This window comes from Zootoca vivipara, chromosome 2, assembly GCF_965207765.1.
Source record: "Zootoca vivipara chromosome 2, rZooViv2.hap1.1, whole genome shotgun sequence".
NCBI lineage: Eukaryota > Metazoa > Chordata > Lepidosauria > Squamata > Lacertidae > Zootoca > Zootoca vivipara.
The window spans coordinates 114,845,692-114,868,684 of record NC_142584.1 but is presented as its reverse complement, the minus strand read 5'-3'; the positions used below and the strand labels follow the sequence as shown (position 1 = coordinate 114,868,684).

General features: G+C 49.5%; 1 protein-coding gene across 1 annotated transcript; it reads left to right on the top strand.

The window, feature by feature from the left end:
• Window positions 1–819: 819 nt before the first annotated feature.
• On the top strand, window positions 820–21,932 carry LOC118080257 (uncharacterized). The gene is made up of 9 exons (XM_088662492.1): window positions 820–925; window positions 2,631–3,575; window positions 5,053–5,794; window positions 7,568–8,313; window positions 9,153–9,299; window positions 13,398–13,521; window positions 14,710–15,362; window positions 16,356–16,485; window positions 17,592–21,932. The coding sequence occupies exons 2-9, from the start codon at window positions 2,889–2,891 to the stop codon at window positions 19,019–19,021; spliced, it is 4,659 nt and encodes a 1,552-aa protein (XP_088518618.1). The 5' UTR covers window positions 820–925; window positions 2,631–2,888; the 3' UTR covers window positions 19,022–21,932.
• Window positions 21,933–22,993: the final 1,061 nt, after the last annotated feature.

The window sequence follows — 22,993 nt, the reverse complement described above, 5'->3', positions numbered from 1 at the left end:
TTCCTACTGCCACACACCTATTAAATGAAATGATTGGGAGACTTCCACTGTTGGATCTTCCCACCTGGGAGGGAGAGAGAAAGAGGCAGCAGAAACCAAATCCCAGATCCGGACTTATTCGCATTTAGATGAGCTACAGAAAACGGGCTTCCTCTGTATTCCTAGAGAAACCAGCCAGTGGGATGTAAGACATAGTCAAGATCTCCCCTCTTTTGAAGATGGATAGGCATCTTCCTGGACCCTTAATTTAACTGAACGGCAGGCAGAAATCCACCCGATGCAGCTCATGTCCCATCCCTAGCACAGAGGTGCCAAGATGGGAAGAAACAGCCACTTCCTATTGAAGGCACAAGAAGGGCAGAGAAGGGGGAGTGTGTCCCCCCCCAAAAAAACACCGTTTCAAAACAGCCTGCAGTTAAATGAAGGCTTACTCCGGATTCCTGGAGAGGCCACTGGGTGGGATGTAAGGCAGTGCTCTTTTAAAAGCGAGCTGGCCTCTTGTTGCGCCTTTGAGTGAACTAAACTGGCAGGCAGAAATCCACCCGGTGCAGCTCAACCTTCATTTCCCAGCATGGAGGTGTAATGATGGGCAGAAAGGGACCTGAGATATAAGGAAGGCACAGAGAGAGAGAAAAAAAGTTTCCACTACCCCCACCCCCACCCTGCAATAGATGGATGGATGGATGGATGGAGAGATGTGTTCCAAATCGGCCAACGTTTAAACGAGGGCTCAGTCCGGATTCCTAGACAGGCCAGTGTGGGTGGCATGTGAGGCCAAGCCTCCTGATGTCAGGGGCTAATCCGTCCCCTTCCTGCTTTGCTCCCTCCTCCCTCCCTCCTTCCCCTCGTGCGTGGGAAACTGGAGTCCGGATTTCCCAGGAGCCGCAGGAGTGAAGTTTGCCATCTGGGCTGGGCTGCAGGAGGGGTGAGTGAGACAGGCCCGGGGTGATCTTATTTGGGGGGGGGGAGTGAGGTCAGCTTCTTCTCCTCCTCTCCCCTCCTCCCTTTCCTCCCTTCTTCGCCCCGATCCTCTCATCTTATTCCTCCCACCCCACCATTTCCCCTCCCCTCCCCTCCCTCCCAATGCACTGTTGTTGTTTTGTTGGTTTGTTTGCCAAAGAAAAGCAGCGCCGCGGATAATCCGCGCGTGGCATGCCTAGCCGCGCAAAGATCCGCGCCCGCGCAGACGCCGCGAGCAGCTCCACCCGCGGAGACGAGAGCAGGAGGGCGCTGCTTGGGGGGAGGGAGGGAGGAAGGTGGGGTCCTCCGAGCCCGTCCTGTGACGCTCGCCTGCCGGCTGGGGGAAGCCCGGCGCTGGCTTGCGCCCTCCGGGCATGCGCGCAGAGGGGGGGTCCTTTTCGGAGCATGCTCAGGAAGGCGAGTGAAGCCGCCGCGTGCCCTTAGCGGGCGCCCTCAATTCTAGGAGATTTCTTACCCTGCTCCCTTGCCGTGGGGGTGGGGAGGGGGTCGCCCAAAATTAATTAATTAATTAGTCATATGCAGGATGAGCTACGGAAAGAGAAAGAGGGGAAGTCATTGATTTAAGGTTGTTTAAATGAATATTTTGTAATGTAAATTAGAAAATCTAATAAAAATTATGTATCAAAATTAGTTAGTTAATTGCTATAGGAGTCCCCCAGTATTAATTAATTGCTTGCTTGCTTGCTTGATTGATTAATCACTCTAATAATTAATTAATTTGTATACTGCCCTATACCCGTAGATCTCTGGGTGGTTCACAACAAAAAAGTGTGTGTGTATGCACCACACAAAATACATAACAAAAATAAAGACAACCCAATGTTGTTGTTGCTGTTGTTATTGTTTTTAATTGCTGTAACCAGCCCAGGAATGTTTTTCTTTAAATTGCTGTAACCAGCCCAGGGATTTTATGGTGCAGGGCTGGTATGAAGTCGAGTTGATGAGAAGAGGAAGAGGAAGAGGAAGAAGAAGAAGAAGTGCTTTTTTTGATAAAAATAACAATAATGAAGTGACAGTAGTCGTATTTTGATCAAAGTGCCATGGGTGACAGCACCAAATGGTGCCGTAGGCAACAACAGCAACAGAAAATGATGGTGCTCTGTGCTAGTGAGAACCATGACAAAGAAAGTACTGTTAATAAGCAATGTATTACTCTTATTATTATTTATTTACATATATTTATTTGTTGTTGCTGCTGTTGACTAACGAAGCAAACTTATTCAGATAACTGTGCCCCTCAAGCTTCATTCAAGTGGTCCATGGTGTTTCTGTGAAAAATGCAATTTAAAATCTTTGGAAATAATAATAATAATAATAATAATAATAATAATAATTTATTAAGTTTGTATACCGCCGTATACCTGCAGGTCTCATGGTGGTTCACAAGATAAAAATCACAATATAAAAACACAAAACACATAATCAATAATTCTTTGCAATACAGCAAAATACAAGATACGAAAGAAACAAAGTAGTAAGCATTCAGTTAAAAACCATACAGCACCTAACAGTGCTTTACAATTGCTGCAGCAGGCAGAGAAAATAAAAAGAAAATGGTTCAATGAGGCCATCAGTAATTTTCAAGAGGTGTGTGGGGGGCCCTCTGTTGTAGTCACAATGATTAATTTTTATCTTTTCTTCTTCTTCAGGGGGAAAAAAGCTAGCCCTCCAGGCCTGGAACATTGCCTACTGCCATGTAAGATTCCTCCTGGTTTAAGCATCCCAATGTCCTCTGCTTTTACTGAGAGATGCCCATGCAAATGCGCACAGAGAGATCCATGGCCGGGAATTGCTTTTGGAGACATGAGCGCCTGAGGAAAAAGGTTTGGGGGTGACGACTGGGCAAGTGTGGCCTCCTCACACCTCCTGTTGCACACGGTGTGTACAGACGGAAAGTTCTCCCGGGAATGAAAATGGAGGGCCGGGAGTCGGAAGGCCTCAAACCATTGGCGGGGCTGGAAGGGAAGGTCAGGGGCTCCCACCGAACTCCGTTCGGGACCACAAGGGCCTTTTTTGGCTGGGCGCCATCGCAGCAGGTCAAGCAGGAGCCGGATGAGGGCCTTTCCGACTGCTGGGAGACCCAGCTGGAAGAATTCCCCGAGGCGGCACGGTCCCCTCCATCTGGACGGGGCAACGACCTGCATTCGCCGGAACCCACCCCCTGGGACGACGCGAAGGAGCTTCTGGCATCTTTCAAGGGAGCTGTGGATGGATGCCGGTGGGCTCGCGAGGAAGCGGTGCCCAGGCCTGGAAGAAGGGGCTTCGGGGCAGCAAAGGAGGAGGTCCTGGGCGGAGATGCCCCGAGCAGGGACACCCTCCGCCAGCGCTTCCGGGAATTCCGCTACCAGGAGGCCGAGGGGCCCCGGGAAGCCTGCGGGCACCTCTGGTACCTCTGCCACCACTGGCTGAAGCCAGAACGCTTCTCCAAGGAGCAGATCCTGGAGCAGGTGATCCTGGAGCAGTTCCTGACCATCCTGCCATCAGAGATCCAGAGCTGGGTGACGGGGAGCAGCCCGGAAACATGCGCCCAAGCGGTGGGCCTGGCGGAGGATTTCCTGCAGATGAAGCAAGAGGCTGAGAGGCAGGAGCAAAAGGTGAGAGGCAGCCCGCGTGGAAGGCACCGGAAGCTTGCCGGGTGATAGAGAGAGGCTGGCTGGAGAGGCTGAGAGGGGCAGTGAGGCAGACATCTCCAGGTCGGACTGGGAGAGAACCCGGTCTGAAATCCTAGAGTCAGGGAAGACGGTACCGAACTGCATGCACCAGTGGTCTGACTTGGCAGAAAACAGCTTCCTGTTTTTCCTAAGATCAGGTCTCCCAGAACCAGGAGAGGCATGAAAAGGGCAGAGGGGGTAGTAGGCACAATCTCAGATTGCTTGGGGAAAACCCTGGAGAAATGGAGAGATGGGGACCTTCAGCCTCGGCAGCTGCTTCATGGATGTGAGACCTGTCAGAGATGAGTGGCTTTGCTCATTAGGTCTGACACTCCTGTGTTGATCCTTTTTGCTAATAAAGAACTAATTGCAACCTGCTTGGTTGGCGTCTCCACCCCCATCGTTCTGCCCGGACACTGAGGTCCAGCGCCGAGGGCCTTCTGGTGGTTTCCTCGCTGCGAGAAGCCAAGTTACAGGGAACCAGGCAGAGGGCCTTCTCGGTAGTGGCACCCGCCCTGTGGAATGCCCTCCCACCAGATGTCAAAGTGAAAAACAACTACCAGACTTTTAGGAGACATCTGACGGCAGCCCTGTTTAGGGAAGCTTTTAATGTTTAATAGATTATTGTATTTTAATGTTTTGTTGGAAGCCGCCCAGAGTGGCTGGGGAAACCCAGCCAGATGGGCAGGGTATAAATAAATTATTATTATTATTATTATTATTATTATTATTATTATTATTTACTGCTGGCTCGCTCCTGTCAATAGTGTATGGTTTTTTATTTCTGTTGATCTAAACAGCTTTTCTTACGCTGATGCTTATTATTATTATTATTATTATTATTATTATTATTATTATATTAAACCCATCTGACTGGGTTACAATAAATAAAAACACAGTAAGACATCAAACATTAAAAACTTCCCTATAAAGTGCTGCTTTCAGATGTCTCCAAAAAGTCAGATGGGTTTCCCCGGCCACTCTGGGTGGCTCCCAACATAATATTAAAAACAGGGTAAAACATCAAACATTAAAAACTTCCCTAAACAGGGCTGCATTCAGATGTCTCCAAAAAGACAGTTAGTTGTTTATTTCCTTGACATCTGATGGGCGGGTGTTCCACAGGGCGGGCGCCAGTACTGAGGCGGCCCTCTGCCTGGGAGGGAATCGCCAGAAGGCCCTCGGAGCTGGACCTCAGTGTCCAGGCAGAACCGAGGCAAGTGGAGACATTCCTTCAGGCATGCAGGGCCAAAGCTATTTAGGGCTTTAAAGGTCAGCACCAACACTTTGAATTCTGCTCTGAAATGTACCTGTAGCCAATGATATGATACAAGTGTTTTGTTTTGTTTTGTTTTAAAAATAAACTAACCACTGAGCCGCACTTGCCCAAAGTTTCATTCCCACTTTCTTTTCCTTACAGCATGCGGAAATGACGGCCGACCCAGAGAGCTCTCAGCTGGCTGCAGAGACTTTCTCCCTGTCGGAGTCTCTCCCAAGCCCCCCAGATGTGAACCTCCCTTCCCCGGAGCCCAGGAGGAGGCGGGACGCTTGGTCCCGCAAGGAGACCATCGCCTTCATTGACATATGGAAAGCAGAGGACGTCCAGATCGCCCTGGGCCAGCAGTACCGCAACATGAAACTCTTTGCCTGGATCGCCGACCGCCTCCGCGAGCGGGGCTTCGAGCGGGACGCCGAGCAGTGCCGCAGCCGGGCCAAAGACCTCAAGCGCGGCTACAAGGAGATAAAGTGTGGGAACCTCCACTCGGGGAGGGCGCCCAAGACTGCCCCATACTTCAAGCTGCTGGAGCAGTTCCTCTGCCTCCGCAAGGGCATCGTCTGTGGGAAGGTGTGTGGGGCTGGTGTGGTTGAGCGGCTGGACAAGAGGCGGAAGAGGCTGCCCCTCAACCCCATGGCTGCCACCAGGATCGCCAGGGAAGCTGCCGGCACTGCCCCGGAGGCAGCCGAGAATGAGCGACAGTACGTGAGCCCCTTGCCGCAGGCCTCCCCTCCCAAAGAGCTCCGGGGGGCGGCCGTTGAACCGGGCAGGCCAGCCCGAAAGCCGTCCAAGGACGATGTGCAGATTGTGGGGAAAGAGGAGCTGCCGCGGGGCAGAAGTGTCCCCCTGCCCTCCCCAGAGACGCCTGCTGAACCTCAGGTGTCAAGTGAGTGGCGCTTTTATCTGTCGCTTTGTAGCTTGGGCACAGTTTTTTTTTGCGGCTGTGAGGTGCGATGCCAACGTTCTCCCAGTTTATATTGTGAAAAAGAAAATGATCAAACCTAAAAAGCAGTTTGTGAAAAGAATAAAACCATGAAATTGGCAGTTAAAAGAAAAAGTTCAGAGCAGGCATTTACGGATTGCTTATTGAGCCCGCGCTTTCGCCAGGACTTCCCGTTGCTTCACTTGCCAAGATGAGGGCAAAGGTGGCAAATACCCAACTCTGACAGGTAGCTCCCGTTTCTGGGCTCCAAGCCTAGCCTCAAAATCAGCCAATTAGCTTATATCAAAGCAAGTGAATATAAACAGGGATGAGTTCACACGAGAGGCAGTGGACTCTCCTTCCTTGGAGGTTTTTAAGCAGAGTTTGGATGTCCCATCTGTCATGGATGCTCTAGCTAAGATTAGGAGTGGGCCTACCTGCCTGCTTGCCAGCCAGTGACCTTCATTTCTTTCTCTGGCCACGTGAGCGCTATGTTCCTCCTCATGCTGAGTGGAATGGGGGTCTTGTGCAGCAAGACTCTCGTCAGGGGCGAGCCACAGCTGGTGGTCCCGGGGAGGCCAGTGGCTCTGTGGTGCCATGCCATGCGGCGCCGCAGCTGCTGTGCTCGTCCGGGGGCAGTGTCGCCCGCCTGGCCTCACCAGGAAGAGGCACAAACTGTGCAGGGTGACGCTAATCGTCCCTGTGACCAGCAACTGCCTTCTTCCTCCACACCAGGCATCCCCAAACTGCGGCCCTCCAGATGTTTTGGGCTACAATTCCCAGGATCCCTAGCTAAGAGGACCAGTGGTCAGGGATGATGGGAACAGCTGGAGGGCCGAAGTTTGGGGATAATAATAATAATAATAATAATTTATTATTTATACCCCGCCCATCTGGCCGGGTTCCCCCAGCCACTCTGGGCGGATGCCTGTTCCACACCTTTTCGCTGGTGGCGGCGCCCTACCTGTGGAATGCTCTCCCTTCAGATGTCAAGGAGATAAAGAACTACATAACATATAGAAGATACTTGAAGGCAGCCCTGTATTGGAAAGTTTTTAATGTTTGATGTTTTGGTGTGTTCTGATACATTCTGTGAGCTGCCCAGAGTGGCTGGGGAAGCCCAGTCAGATGGAAGGGGGTATAAATAATAAAATTATTATTATTATTATTATTATCATCATCATCATCATTATTATTAACTGCCATATCATGAAGTTTAGCTGTCAACATATTACGAGGTTGGAAAGCAGATAATTGCCCAGCCCGGCTGCAGAGGAACCTGCTGCTCAGCTGCATTGGGTATTTTAGTGCCAACCCCTTGAACTTGCCCCAGTTTGACTAAAGAGTCTCATCCACAATACAGTGGTACCTCGGGTTACAGACGCTTCAGGTTACAGACACTTCAGGTTACAGACTCCGCTAACCCAGAAATAGAACCTCGAGTTAAGAACTTTGCTTCAGGATAAGAACAGAAATTGCGTGGCGGCAGCGGGAGGCCCCATTAGTTAAAGTGGTGCCTCAGGTTAAGAACAGTTTCAGGTTAAGAACGGACCTCCGGAACGAATTAAGTTCTTAACCCGAGGTACCACTGTAGTTACACCAAAATGGCATCAGATAAGATGTGTGTTTTGTGTCCTTCTCCTTTAGGCCTCAAATGTCCGTGATTCTATGACAAGGGCTGATGGCTGTGTTTTATTTCCTCCGCTCCTTCTCCCTCCTCCTTTTGTCTCTCCTCAGACGCTGCCGAGGAGCCGAGGAGGCTGACCGCCAGCAACGTGGAGCGCATGCGCTTCCGGCGGGAGCGCAGCTGGCGCCAGCGATTGGAGTCCACCCGGCGGCCGCCGGACCCCTCATCTTCCCCGGCAGCGGCAGTAGCGCCCTCCAAGACGAGCACTGACCTCGTGGACGTTCTGCGTCAGCTGCACCAGCAAGACCTGCAGGCCTTCGAAAGCACCCGGCAGGAGGAGCGGGCCGAGGACAGGCAGGAGAGGCGACAGGAAAAGCGGGAGCGGGAGGAGGACCGTGCCACCACTCACCGCATGATCGCTGCCATCGAGCGCTCCCACCAGACCCTGGCCGACCTCATGGGCAGGCAGACCTCCGCCATGGAGGCCATTGCGACGGCCTTTTCGACACCGAGATACCCCTCTCCCAGCCTCTTTCCGGGGTTCAGCCCCCCATGGTCCGCCCAGCAGGCCGCTCCCTGCTCTGGGGAGAGGCGGGCCAGCACCTCCGGGAGCAGCACGATGCCCTTGCCTTCCCCCACCCCTGACGAACCCGGAGTGCACGTTCCTGCCGGGGCACAAGACTTTGCTCCGGGGCCCGACCCGGCACCAGGCCCCCTATGTGCCTCCACCAGCCTCGAGCCTTTCCCTCCCTTAACGAACCCGAGTCCTGGAGAGGCGCTGGCCACCTCGCTGCCAGCTCCCGTCACACACCCCAGCGCCACTTCGAAGCAGAGCCAGAAGAGGAAAAACTGTGACTGAGTGACACTTTGCAATCCCCCACGCTTTCTCGTCTGACCAGGAGGTTCCCCCCCAGTGGCGTCGCAACAGGGGTGTGATGGGGGCGGTGCACTCCCGGTGGCACGTCTCCGGGGGTGACAAGGCGGCGCCCCACGAGCAGCCATCGTGCCGCCACAGACGCATGTAGAGGATCCTCTGTTCGCGGCTGCGGCCTCGAACAGAGGATCCTGCCCCTCCCAGCCTCCCTCCCACCCTAGCTCACTGTAAGCGGCTCCCGCTTTGCCGCTTTACAGCGAGCCAGGGAGGGAGGGAGGGAGGGAGGGAGACGGACGGGAGCCATGGCTCCCAAGAGAATGCAGCTTTGCAAAGCAGCGTGGGGGAGGTTACCAAAAAAATTCTGCACCGGGTGCCACCTGGGTTTACTACACCTCTGCCCCTGCCCCCCGCCATCCTGTTCTGTTCCTTCTCCTTTTTTATTGCAATCTATGGAGTTTGTCATTGTTACACCTTCACATCTTCCTCGCTTTCTTCCCTCGCAAATGATGCTGGATCGTGCCAAAGGGGGTCTCTGCAGCCCGGCACACTGGCCGGCCAGCTGGGAAACACCCAAGGAAGGAAGGCTCAGGGCCTGTGGAATGGTGGAATGGTGTTGGGACAACGGTGAGGGAGAAGAGGGAGCAGACTGGGAAGAGAAGCTGAAGGGGTGACAGGGCTTAGTGAGTCTGTGGCAGAGGAGTCCAGAATCGGAGGCAGAAGCTGAAGCAGGAGGGTGGGAGGAGAGAAGACTCTGGCTGGTGAAGAGTCGCAGATGTCTCCCTTCCTGCTGCAACAAGTTCCCTTCCCCCTTGTTCTCCCAGAACCAGGAGGGGCATGAAGAGGAAGGAGGAGCAGTTAGCTTTATACAGGCACAGTCTCCGATTGCTCGGAAAAGTCCCTGGAGAGGAGGGGAGATAGGCAGCCATGGGGAGGCAGGGACCTTCAGTCTCAGCAACTGCTTCATGGAGGTAAGACCTGCTGGAGATCAGTTGCTCTGCTCATTAGGCAGGACACTCCTGTGCATATCCTGTTTTTCCTAATAAAGAGTTAACTCCAACTTGCTTGGTGTGATTTACTGCTGCTCACTCCTGTCAATGCCTCCGTGCCCGCAGAGCAGAATCCGAGAGCAACAACCCTACACTCCCCATTTCTGATCCCCAGTGAATGGGTATTCAAAGGCGTATTGCCTCTTGACAGGGCTAGTGGTAGTCTTATCCTCCACAAATTTGTCTAATATTCTTTTAAAGCATTCGAGTTAGTGGCCATCGCTGCTTCTCATAGGAGCATATTCTCAGCCTGTCCGCTTTTTAATAATTATTATTTCAGGCACCAAGTTTTCATCAGCAAAGGAAAGTGATACTGGCATGATTAGAGAACCTCAGCTTCTGTTTTTGTTTTCTTAACCCCTTCCATCTTATTTCTTATTTGGAAAACTTTTTATGCACCATCATAATAGTAATCTTTCCGTGGTGTGCATAAACAATAAATTTACTAATGGATACACACACAAAATCAGCCACATTTACTAATATATACACACATAAAACCAGCCAGGTTTTCATTAATTGATTTAGAAAGATTAGTAAGCTGCTGAATTGCCCTTCAATCGGTGCGTACGAGGGATGGGGAGCCTATAGCCATGCAGATGCTGCAGGAATCTCAGAATTGTAGAGCTGGAAGGGAACCCAAGGGTCATCTAGTCCAACCCCCTCAGTACAGCTCCCATCATCCCTGACCATTGGCCATACTGACTGAGGCTAATGGGAGATGAAGCCCACTGACATAGGGAGGGCCGCATCCCTAGTGTACTTTATAAAATTTGCAGGATAAAACACAGCTAAAAGCCGCAAAATTATTATAAGATCAGTATTCGTAGAAGGATCAAAATGCAGATGAAACCAGCACAACCTTTAAAAGCAATCTAGGCGACTAAATCGGGGCAGCCCAACTTTTCATATCAAGTGGGCTTCACAAGTGCTCCTACAGGGAACCTACTGTGTGGGTGGAAACCAAGCCAAAATCACATGCCCCCCTTGGCCCTCATGCTGCCTTCCCAAAACTGGCTAAGCAAGGCGCCAGGCTTTAGGAAGCAGTCAACTCTGCTTAATCTATGTGCCTAGCTTGATTTTCATCTTTTAAATTTTGTTCCGTTGTTATAACCGTTCTCTCTGTTTTATGTGCAGCAAAACTGCTTCCACGTTTACAAAGCTAGGTGGGGTTTGGTATGGTTTCAAATCGGACAGTGGAATGCATGTTGAGATCCCTGCATTGCAATCACCGAATCTTAAGTGTTGGAAGGGACCCCATGGATCATCTAGTCCAGCCCCCTGCAATGCAGGAATCTCAGCTAAAGCATCCATGTTAGATGTTTTATTGGGAGTCTCCCAGAGTGGTTGGGGAAACCAAGCCAGATAGGTGGGGTATAAATAATTTGTTGTTGTTGTTGTTGTTGTTGTTGTTGTTGTTGTTTTATATTGCAATAGGGTTGTGCTCGATGACCCTTGGGGGTCCATTCCAACTCTACAATTCCATGATCCTTTGGAATAAAAAGAGAGAGAAAGAAAAAAGCAACCAGCCTATTGTGCAAAGCTGGACATTGCAACAAAAAGATGGAACTTTGCAGCCAATCGCTCCGCCCCTTTCGCTTCTGACCCGCCCATCGCCGGCATGTACTCCCCAACCCCACTTCTCCAGGGGGTCTAGCAGGGAAAGCGGTCTAGGGGGAAAACCCTCCCGCGCCCGCCTTACGCGAACCCCGAATGGTCGAAACAAAATAAAAAAATTCCTTCAGTAGCACCTTAAAGACCAACTAAGTTTTTATTTTGGTACGAATGGTCGGTTTGCTTTGCCGCGAGGCGCGCAAGGGGTTAAAGCGACAGAGTGGGCCGTTGCTAGAGAGACGGGGGCGGGACTCGAGAGCGAGGTCCTGGGGGAGGACCTTTCGGGGGCTGGAGAGTTCCTTCCTGTGGCGGGAGGGAGAGGAGAAAGAGGGGAGGTGCGAAGGTGGGGGGGGGGAAGGTTCGCCTTCTGAATTGTGCATCCAGCTCCCAGGGATCTGTGTTTTGCACCCACCTTGCAAGGAAGGATTGCAACCTTGCAATCTTTGCAAAAGGTGAGTGACTGATGGAGGAGAGTTGGGGGAGAGCAGATGCATGTGCAATTATTATTATTATTATTATTATTATTGATAATGATTAAGGACAGAATGATGATGATTAAGGACAGAAATTGCAAATAATAATAATAATAATAATAATAATAATAATAATAATAATAATAATAATAAACGGGAGACTTCAGCCAACCAAACATGCCTGAATGATGTAAGAATTATTCCAGCAAGGGTGGTCATTTCCAGAGAGGGGAGCCCTGACAACAAAGAGTCTTGTGTTACCTGCAAGGCTAACGATTTGATGATGGTGTCTGCTTCGGGGATACTGCAGCCGCTTCATTAGCTGCACAAGATCTTATCCTGGAATACAGTCCGTTTGTGTCCTTGCAGTGCTTCCCTCCCACTCCAGATTATAGCCTACACAGGGGAACTTGCTTCTGAGTAAAGATGCACGGGGCTGTGTGCGCTGTCCCCAGTCTGGTGTGGCGGGGGAGAGTGTGGGCCATCGAGCCAGGATGTTTAAATGCTCGCTCAGCTCTGAAGATCGCTGCCTCTCCGCCTAGCCTGGTCTCAGGCGGGATTAAATGAATCGTAGAATTGTCAGCTGGAAGGGACACCTGGGTCATCTAGACCAACCCCCTGCAATGCAATAATCTTTTCCCCAATATGGGGTTCGAACCCACAAGCCTGAGGTTAAGAGTCTCATGCTCAACCGACTGAGCTTTTTGCTCATTGTGATTATTAATCTTTATGCATCTAGCTAACTTGTTCCATCAGTTAGCTAGATTTCTACTTGGGCAGAGCAACATCCCCCTTCACACTTCCCATATCTGAAGAATGGGGGGGGGAGCTCCATTGCACAAGTGGAAATACTTGTGCTGATGAAATGAATTAGTTGGTTACATCCCAATAATAATAATCAATAATTACAATTATTATTGATTATTATTATTGGGATGTATCCAATATTTTTATTACAGTTTATTACAGCTTTATGAATTTCCTTCTAAACGACTGTCTCGAAGACGATTTACACACAAAATAATTAAAAACAGTTAAAAGACACAAAACCAACATTTTTTTAAAAAAAAGACCAAAAGAATCTTAACACGAGTCAAGCAGCAAAAAACAAAACAAAACCCTAATGCTATTCCAGGTTGCATCAACAGAAGTAGAGTGTCCAGATCAAGGGAAGTAAAAGCCTTGGTCAGACCACACTTGGATTAATGTGCCCAGTTCTGGGTACCACAATTTAAGAAGGATGTTGACAAGCTGGAATGTGTGCATAGGAGGACAACCAAGATGATCAAGGGTCTGGAAACTAAGCCTTATGACAAACAGTTATGGGAGCTGGGAATGTTTAGCCTGGAAAAGAGGAGACAGAGGAGATAGGATAGCCATCTTCCTATACAGTATCTCAAGGGCTGTCCCATGGAAGATGAAGCAAGCTTGTTTTCTTCTGCTCCAGAGGGTAAGATTCGAACCAATGGCTTCAATTTAAGAGGAAGGAGATTCCGGCTAAACCTGAAAGTAAGAGCCCTTCGGTAGTGGAATGGACTCCCTCAAGAGGTTGTGGACTCTCCTTTCTTGGAGGTTTTCAAGCAGAGGTTGGATGGCCAACTGTCACGGATGCTTTGGCTGAGATTCCTGCATTGCAGGGGGTTGGACTAGATGACCCCCGGGGTCCCTTCCAGTTCTACAAGTCAATGATTCTATAATTCTAAGATTCTAAGAGGACACTGGCAGCAAAGACCCCATTTCCCAGCTAGGAAATCCAGTTGAAACAAAAAAGGTTTTCACTTGTTTGGGGAAAGCACAGATTGTGGACCCAGGTTGTATCTGTTCATTTTTGTTGTTGCCGTTGGGCATTTTATCTTTCTGAACAAATAAAAGTGCCGTTTCTCACACCGAACCCAGCTGCATTTAGTAAGAAGACACAGAAGGGGGTTGAATCTGGAGTGGAGATAGCCGAGCTGGGCTAAAGTTGCCCTCGATCTGGGCAGAGAAAATGGCTTTGGAGGAGGTGTTGGGGACCATCCCGCTGGGCATCCAGGAACCTTTTCCAACTGAGTGGGCAGGTGAGAAAATGGGCAGGCAAAAGAACGACTTGAAAATGATTTACAGATGGCATTTAACTCAGAGTAGGCTTGCTAAGATGTATAAGACCGAATCAGATAAGTGCTGGAGATACAGTGAGGTCGAGGGTACATTCTTTCATATGCGGTAGACCTGTAAAAGGGTAAAAGAGTATGGGGATATGATCCATACATCATACCTCGGGTTACAGACGCTTCAGGTTGCGTCTTTTCGAACCCCTTCGGGTACTTCCGGGTTTCAGCGCTCGCGCATGTGCAAAAACACTAAATCGCGCTTTGCGCATGCGCAGAAGCACTGAATTGCAACCTGTGCGTGCACAGAAGCGGCGCTGCAGGATGCGAACGTGCCTCCTGCATGGATTACATTTGCAACCCAAGCGTCCACTGTAATGAATTGGGGGGAAATGTTTAAAAGTATTTCCCCCCCCAAAAAAAAACCAGAGTCGTTCCTGTTGGGGATAATTCAGACTGAAATTCCCAGGTGTCAAAAAAGGTTATTTATGTATGCCACTACTGTGGCCTGTGTTTTGTTGGAAAACGAGTGAGGTCCCAACCAAAGAAGAATGGCAACTTAAGTTGACAGAATATGCTCAACTAGCAGACTTAACATATACAGTGGTGCCTCGCTAGACGAATTTAATTCATTCCACGGGTCTTTTCTTATAACGAAAAATTCGTCTAGCGAATCCCATAGGAATGCATTGAATTTTTTTTGAATTTTTTTTTGCCCATAGGAACGCATTCATTGAATTTCAATGCATTCCTATGGGAAACCGCGATTCGTTAGACGAATTTTTCATAAAATGTATTCGTCTAGCGAGGCAACCTCCGCTAGAAAAAACCTTTCGTTAAGCGGAAATTTCGTTAAGCAGGGCATTCGTTAAGCGAGGCACCACTGTACAATATAAGAGAATTAGAAGAACATATGTTTGATTGAATATATGCGAAATAACAGCTGAAAACACTGGCAGCATTAAGATAAATTCAACAGTGTAAATAAGCTTTGATAGGTGTAACAATGGAATACTGAATGGTATAGTTTTTGTAAAATATGCAGGCATTTATGATACATAAAATGAACCGTGGAAAGTGAAGAAGGGACATCATTGATATCTTAAGGAGTACTTTAAATTTTAAAACAGAAAATGTAATACAAATTATATACAACAGGTGAGAAAATGGCCGAGGGAGGCCCTAGACGACAGGAAGACGTTTCTGAGGATGCCGGTGTGACCAACCACGTTGCTCTGGTGAAAAACGAAATGGCTGCCGCACGCAAGGAAGTCTGCGCGAGGGACGTCACAGAGACAGTGGTGACATCTTGTTCACAAGCAGACGAGCTCCAGCTTCCAGACCCGCCACGCTGGGACGATATATTTTTGACGTCTGTTGAGAAGGCGGTTGACACCCGGCCGGGAAAGTGGATGTCGCAGCTCATACCGGGCCTGAAAGAGGAAGGGCCGCGATTTGAGGACAGGGAAGCGGGAGATTACGGGAAGGTGAAGGCGGCCATCTTGCGGGTCGACGCCATCAGCACCGAAGTCCAGCGGCAGCACTTCCGCCTGTTCCAATACAAGGAGGCCGACGGGCCCCGCGAGGCCTGCAGCCGCCTCTGGTTCCTTTGCCACCGGTGGCTGAAGCCGGAGAGGCACACCAAGGAGCAGATCCTGGAGCTGTTGATCCTGGAGCAGTTCCTGGCCATCCTTCCGCCGGAGAGCCAGAGCTGGGTCAAAGATGGCTGCCCGGAGACCTGCGCCCAGGCGGTGATGTTGGCCGAGGATTTCCTCCAGAGGCAACGAGAGCTCGAAAGGCCAGAAGCACAGGTGAGATATTGGGTCTCTTAAATTTGTCATGCAGGTATAGGCAGCCTCCATCCCAGGAAGCAAATGTGGCCCTCCAGACCTGTCTGTCAGGCCCCCACCTTGGCCACACTCCCTCTCCCCAGGCCATGGGGAGGGCAAAACTTTTCTGCAAGTACCTCCACACTGTTGTTGTTTTGTTGTTTAGTCGTGTCCGACTCTTCGTGACCCCATGGACCAGAGCACGCCAGGCACTCCTGTCTTCCACTGCCTCCCACAGTTTGGTCAAACTCATGTTCGTAGCTTCAAGAACACTGTCCAACCATCTCGTCCTCTGTCGTCCCCTTCTCCTAGTGCCCTCCATCTTTCCCAACATCAGGGTCTTTTCCAGGGAGTCTTCTCTTCTCATGAGGTGGCCAAAGTATTGGAGCCTCAGCTTCACGATCTGTCCTTCCAGGGAGCACTCAGGGCTGATTTCCTTCAGAATGGATAGGTTTGATCTTCTTGCAGTCCATGGGACTCTCCAGAGTCTCCTCCAGCACCATAATTCAAAAGCATCAAACGCAACCGCCACACAGAAGTTAGTGGGGTGGTAGCCCAGGAGAGGACATTCTGTGGGGTGGTCCCTCAGCGCATCCTCTGCACAAGGGGGTGCCTGGCACCCCCATTGCACAGCTTTTGGAGAACGCTGAAGACCCATCTCTGAAGACGCTCGGGGTGCGTGGGGTTTTTTTGGTCGCAATATTAAATTGCTTTTAATATTGTGTTCCAATTGTTTTAACCCACCTTGGGACCTTGCGACAAAGGGCAGGAAAGAAATATTTTTTTAAAAAATAAATAAATAACGGTCCGTTATCGATAACACATGGGATGGGAATGAAGCTGATTTTTTCCGTTCTGGCTTGCCAACGGCAACAAGGAATGGTAGGGGAAGTCTGAGAGTTGTTCAGGGTGGGCTTGCAGCGTTGGCCACCCCCACATGTGCTGCATCTTTCAGCCTCTTTCTTGGTCTTTCAGGTGCCGGGATTGTTTGAGGAGGCCCGGGAGACGTCCCTGCACACCGAAGGAGCTCTGTTGGACCCTGAGAAGAGACAGCAGGTCCTGGAGGTCAAGGAGGAGACGGCTGCGGAGGACAGTCATTCACAAGGTAAGGTAGTGCTGCGCTCATTTGAATTTTAAAATCGATTCCTTTGGATGTTGGCATGCGCAACACGGAACCCGCTCAACTTCCTTTGACCCAAACCGTTAAGCGGAGATGGGGGGGAGAGCTAGAAGAGAAAGGAAGGGGGAGACAGGAAGGAAGAGGCAGGCTTGGTGAGATGGGGACGGGAGAGAGACAGGTTGGGAAAGGATCATAGAGATGGAAGGGACCATGGCGGCCATCTAGTCCAGCCCCCTTCAGGGCAGGAATGTTTTTGTGCAATGTGGGGCTCGAACCCACGACCCTGAGATAAAGAGTTTCTTGTTATACCAACTGAGGATAAGGGGGAGAGAGAGGGAAAGGCGTGGAGAGAAAAGAAAGAAGGGGGGGGGAGTATCTCCAGCTAAGGCTGGGAGAGATGTCAGCCTGAAATCTTGCCAATTGGCATAGGCAATACTATGCTCACTAGACCTACGGTCTGACTCTATATTAGTTTCTGAACTTCTGAAATCCCAGAGCCAAGCCGTTGATTTTGATTTTTAAATTTGTCTTGGGGTTCTTGCCGATATTGTGATCATTTCTATCAGGTCTGTGACTGAGACTGAAGAATTGTAATTGTTTCTGGTATGTTTGGAACTTAATAATAATAGGAATACAGTTGTACCTTGGTTCTCAAACACCTTGGTACGCGTACGTTTTGGCTCCCGAACGCCGAAAAGCCAGAAGTAAGTGTTCTGGTTTGTGAACGTTCTTTGGAAGCTGAACGTCCGCCATGGCTTCCACGGCTTCCGATTGAGTGCAGGAAGCTCCTGCAGCCAATCGGAAGCCCCGCCTTGGTTTTCGAACAGTTCCGGGAGTTGAACGGACTCCTGGAACGGAGTAAGTTAGATAATCAAGGTACCACTGTAATTTTATTACCGGTATTTGTATCCCGCCCATTTGACTGGTTGCCCCAGCCCACTCTGGGCACCTTCTGACTTATATAAAAGCACCCTTCTTGCTCACTTTATATGATTTGTGCCACTTTGGACACTGTTCTGTGAGAAAGTGGCATTCAAATAAAACAGACAATTATGATTATCAGTGCTAACCCCCAAAACTGTTCCTTTTAGGCAACCTGTGCCCTAGTGAGAACAAGAAAGGGAGCCCCCGGCCAGAGAACAGAGAACACGAGGGACTATGTGGGGCATCTGATGAAGGCCTTGAGGAGACCTTCCCTCTCTTTGACAAACCGGAAGATCTACCCAAAAGGCCGCCGAGATCAGATAAGCTGTCGAAAAAGCCACCCAGGAAGAGGGTGCAAAAATCCACCCCGTTGGCGGGTGCTTACGAAGATCTCGGTGTAGCCGCGGCAGAGCAGGAGATGGGCGAGGGCAATCCGCCCATGCAGATCACCGTCTACGAAGAAAACTTCAGTCAGGGCTCAGACCAAGCCGGAGAGAAAATTCACAAATGCTCGGTGTGCGGCAAATGCTTCAGCCTCCGGTCGCGCCTTATCGTTCACGAGAGAACCCACACGGGAGAGAAGCCATACACGTGCTCCGACTGCGGGAGGAGCTTCAGCGTCAGCTCGAGCCTCATTGCCCACCGAAGGACGCACACGGGAGAGAAGCCCTACAAGTGTTCGCACTGCGCCAAGAGCTTCAGTGTGAAGTCGGGACTGATCGCTCACGAGAGGACCCACACGGGGGAGAAACCGTACAAATGCCTCTACTGCAGCAAGAGCTTCCGGCGCAACTCGGGCCTTGTTAGTCATCAGAGAATCCACACCGGGGACAAACCTTACCAGTGCTCGGTGTGCGAGAAAAGCTTTAGCGACATCTCGAACCTCATCACGCATCACAGGATCCACACGGGTGAAAAGCCGTACAAGTGCTTGGAGTGCGGGAAAAGCTTCAGCCAGAGCTCGTACCTCAACAGCCACCAGAGAATCCACACGGGGGAAAAGCCATATGAGTGCTCCGAGTGCGGGAAAACCTTCAGCGTGAGCTCGCGCCTCAGGAAGCATCAGAGAAGCCACACGGGCGAGAGACCGTTTATATGTTTGGACTGTGGGAAAACTTTCAGCGAAAGCTCAGATCTCCTCGCGCACGAGAGGGCCCACACCGGGGAGAAGCCCTACCGGTGTTCGTTCTGCGGGAAGAGCTTCCTGCGCAGTTCGGAAGTAGTCAGCCATGAGAGGATCCACACGGGCGAGAAGCCGTACCAGTGCGGGGAATGCGGGAAGAGCTTTAGCGTCAGCTCTCGCCTCAGCGCGCACAGAAGGATACACACAGGAGAGAAGCCTTTCCAGTGCGTGGTGTGCGAGAGAAGCTTCAGCTACAAATCGCACCTCATTACACATCAGAGAATCCACACCGGCGAGAAGCCCTTTCAGTGCTCCGTCTGTGGGAAGAGCTTCCGTGGCAGCTCTAGCCTCGTGGCCCACGAGAGGACACATACAGGGGAGAAACCGTACCGGTGTTTGGACTGTGGGAAAAGCTTTACTCAGAGCTCAAACCTCATTAGTCATCAGAGAATCCATGCGGAAGGAAATTCCTGAAAAATCGGTTGGATGAACCTTAGTAGATAATCGAATCCTCCTCTCGTCCCCTTTTCGTAATAAGACTTGGGTCTTTGACATTTCATTAGCCATTCTCTAGAAGGGGCATTTTTCGGGCGGCTATGCTAAAATATCAATGCATTATTTTCCCGCCGCTACCAGAGTTGGGCACCGGTCGATATAAACCCCTTTAAAAGTGAACAGGAGTGTCACATAGAGGAGGGAGGAGCCCTCCAGGCTTGGGGTGCTCAGAGTTCTAAGAGAAGCCTTTGAAACCTACAAAGAGGGATCACTACAAAGTGGGAAACAGCCCGTTAGGAGCAAATGAGGCAGTGCCCCGCCAACCTCAGTCTGTACCCAGATAGCCCCCAACTGCCAGCCCAGGGGTGACACTGCCTGTCGCCTTCATCCCCTCAATGTTGCTCTTTTAGAACCCAGCAGGGAGGAGGGAGATGGGGACAAAACGAGTTGGCTTTGCCTTATGTTGACTCTGTCTCTGCTTGTCATTGGCTGTGGCGCCACCTACTGTTAGGCTCCTAGCATTCCACCCTACCAGCCACCAGTGGACCTGATTTTGCGTTCCCCGAAGCCAGAGCCAACGGCTTTTAGCAGTGAAACAAGGCAAGGTACCGTTTCATATTCCTGCACTTAGAGCCTCATTTCCACCCCTGAAATTTATATCCTGTCTTTACGCTCCCCACGGACTCCAAAAACAGAACAGAACCCTGCAGTCTCGGATGTTAGACAGGTAAATTTGCTTTGTTTCCGGAGTGTTTGAGGCTCTGAATGACAAAGAGCAGAGAGAGAGAGAGAGAGAGAGAGAGAGAGAGAGAGAGAGAGAGAGAGTGTTTAGGTGCATTTTTAATCTTCATTTTCCCTTCCTTTGGTATTTGAGTTTCTGTTCTTTTTTTTTCCTTTTTCCTTTACTAACAAAGAGGTCGTCCAAATAATCCGCAGAATCAAATGGTAAAACTTGGCTCAGACCGTATCACTATAGGCTGCAGTGCAGAGGTGTTTTAGATGTGGGAATATTTTGCCGCCACCACCACCACAAAAAAAGGAAAGAAAAATCCTTGCAGGTAGATATGTAGGGTGCAAGGGATACAACTTGTTTGACCTGCTACTTTTCTAGAGGCAGGGCTACACATAAGCTGAAAATAACGCTGCCCAGACTTTACCGCTTGGCTTTGCCGATTGTATCAAAGCGGTCAAAAGTCTGTGACTGGGTAGGTCCTGTTTAATTATTTTCTAAATTGCGAATAGAGAGAGACAATTTGTTTTGAGTCGAGGTGCTTTGCCGAGCAGACCTGGGAGAGAGAAAATGGGGCGGTTGGAATTCCAAACATGGGAAACATCCGCGCGCAACAGGAGAGGGGACTCTGAAGTGGGTTTTCGAGTTCGCGTTTTTTAACCAGATGGGAAGTGGCCCAGAAAGAGGAGGGAGAGCAGTGTCTGCACACAAGGAATGATTTTGTGCTTGCCAGAGCCTCTCTGAAATTGTTGGGGCTCTGCAGCGGCATGCATGCTCTCAACTTTACTCACGGCGCAAGTCCCACAGGAAGTTGGCCTCCGAATCCAGGATGCTACTTTCACAGGGGACGGCTCCCATTTTGGGTCAGAGTCGCCACTTATTGCGAGAACTTGCTTCCTTTGTACAGGTCCAGGGAACCTTTAGCCCTGCAGGTGTTGCTGAGCTACAACTCCCATGTGCTTGTGCTGCGTCCAATGGGAGTCGTAGTTCGGAAACCTTTGGGAGGGCCAAAGTTTTCCCTCCCTCCTTCTTTTGGGGCTCAGTGTTCTTGCAACCGCGGGTCCCCCCAGCTGCCCTTCGACTACAACTCCCATCATCCACTGGTTGGTCACGGATGATGGGAGTTGTAGTTGTTCAGATTTGTAAGTCGCAGGTACCGATTGGAAGTCGTGGGTTGGAAGGTGGCAGGGGGACCTTGGGTGGCCTCCTGATGTTGCTGAACTACAACACCCACCATGTTCTGGGAGTTGTAGTTCAGCAACACCCGGAGGGCCCTGTGCTATCCTCTCTCGTCTGTTGCTCAAGTGTCATCAAGGTGTGTGCAACGGAGGAGATTGAACCCGCTGGTTTGGGCCCTGCAGCAACATCCCCCTTTGCCATGTGGCACAAAAATCATGTTCCTAAATCTCATAGCCACTGGGAATTTGAAATAATGATGTAGAGTAGAACAGACTTAAGCCAGATTTCTCAAACCTCACACTCTCCAGATGTTACTGAACTAAACTCCCGTTTTTCAGCAATTTCCAGGGTTTTTTTTGGGGGGGGAATAACCATTACAAAACTTTTGGTAAGTTTTTGGCATAGTTTAAATTCAGATTATTATTATTATATGTTCAGTTGGGCATGTTAATGCGTAAAACTTTTTTTTAATGTAATCCCCTCCTGCCCCCCAAATCACATGTAGCAACTAAATTAAGAGTTTCCAGCTGTGAGCTGCTCAAATCTGTATAATCATCTTCAACCTTGTTGTTGGAACAAAATATAAAAAAAATCCTACAGTAGCACCTTAAAGACCAACACTTCATCAGATACCACGAAAGCTCACACCAAAATAAAAACTTAGTTGGTCTTTAAGGTGCTACTGTGGGAATTTTTTTATTTTGTTTCGAGTCAGACCAACACGGCTACCTACCTGTAACTTGTTGTTGGACTACAACTCCCATCACCCCTCATCATTGGCTAAGATTGCAGGGGATGATGGGAGTTGTTTTGGGCACCCAAGGAACAGCAAGAAGCAGGCCTGGCCGTCAGCCATGTTTGCTGGGAGTTGTAGTTCAGCAACATTTGGTGGGCCAAAGATTTTGCACCTCTGCAATGACATGAACCTCCTCCTGAAGAAAATGTTTTTCTTTTCCATGCTGAAATAAAAGTTTAACCCACCTCATGGTGTTGGGTTTTGTGTGTGTGTGTGTGTGTGTGTGTGTGTGTGTTTTACAGGTGAAACTCGGAAAATTAGAATATCGTTGAAAAGTGCATTTATTTCAGTAATGCAACTTAAAAGGTGAAACCAATATATGAGATAAATGCATGACATGCAAAGCAAGCTATGTCAAGCCTTTATTTGTTGTAATTGTAATTATTTGTCGTTAGGCAGGTCCATTATAAATGGAATGTAATTAATGAAATGTAATAGTGATGTTTATTTTTGTATTATTGTAACTATTTGTTTTATTACTGTGGCATTTCCAAAAGAAAGCATTTGTAAAAATTAAAAGAAATAATAAGTTGCATTACTGAAATAAATGCACTTTTCGGCGACATTCTATTTTTCCGAGTTTCACCTGTATTTCAATTAATACTTTTGGGGTGGGGGCTATTAAAGTAATGCGATAGTAATAAACAACAGATTTTCCATCATTCCCTCTTTGTCAGATGGTTGGGCTGCGAGATTAGTTGTGAATGTAGCTGCAACAGTGGTAAAAGAAAGTCCTTCGTGTGGCGCAGAGTTAAACTGTGGAACTCCCTCCCACAGGATGGCTGGCTTCCAAAGAGGATTGGGCAGATTCACAGAGGAGTGGGCTATCGATGGCTAGAAACCACAAGAAGGGAGAGGGTTCTCATGCTCAGGTCCTGCTTGCGAGTTTCTCACAGGCATCTTGTCATAGAATCATAGAGTTGGAAGCGACCACAAGGGCCACCCAGTCCAACCCCTTGCCAAGCAGGAAACACCATCAAAGCATTCCTGACATATGCCTGTCAAGCCTCTGCTTAAAGACCTCCAAAGAAGGAGACTCCACCACACTCCTTGGTAGCAAATTCCACTGCCAAACAGCTCTTACAGTCAGGAAGTTCTTCCTAATGTTTAGGTGGAATCTTCTTTCTTGTAGTTTGAATCCATTGCTCCGTGTCCGCTTCTCTGGAGCAGCAGAAAACAACCTTTCTCCTTCCTCTATATGACATCCTTTTATATATTTGAACATGGCTATCATATCACCCGTTAA

Coding starts and splice junctions, on each gene's coding strand:
- LOC118080257 (XM_088662492.1), top strand. CDS start 2,889: ATGAAAATGGAGGGCCGGGAGTCGGAAGGCCTCAAACCATTGGCGGGG. Junction 9,300..13,397: donor TCAGCAACTGCTTCATGGAG/GTAAGACCTGCT, acceptor GGGGGTTGAATC/TGGAGTGGAGATAGCCGAGC. Junction 15,363..16,355: donor TCGAAAGGCCAGAAGCACAG/GTGAGATATTGG, acceptor TTGGTCTTTCAG/GTGCCGGGATTGTTTGAGGA.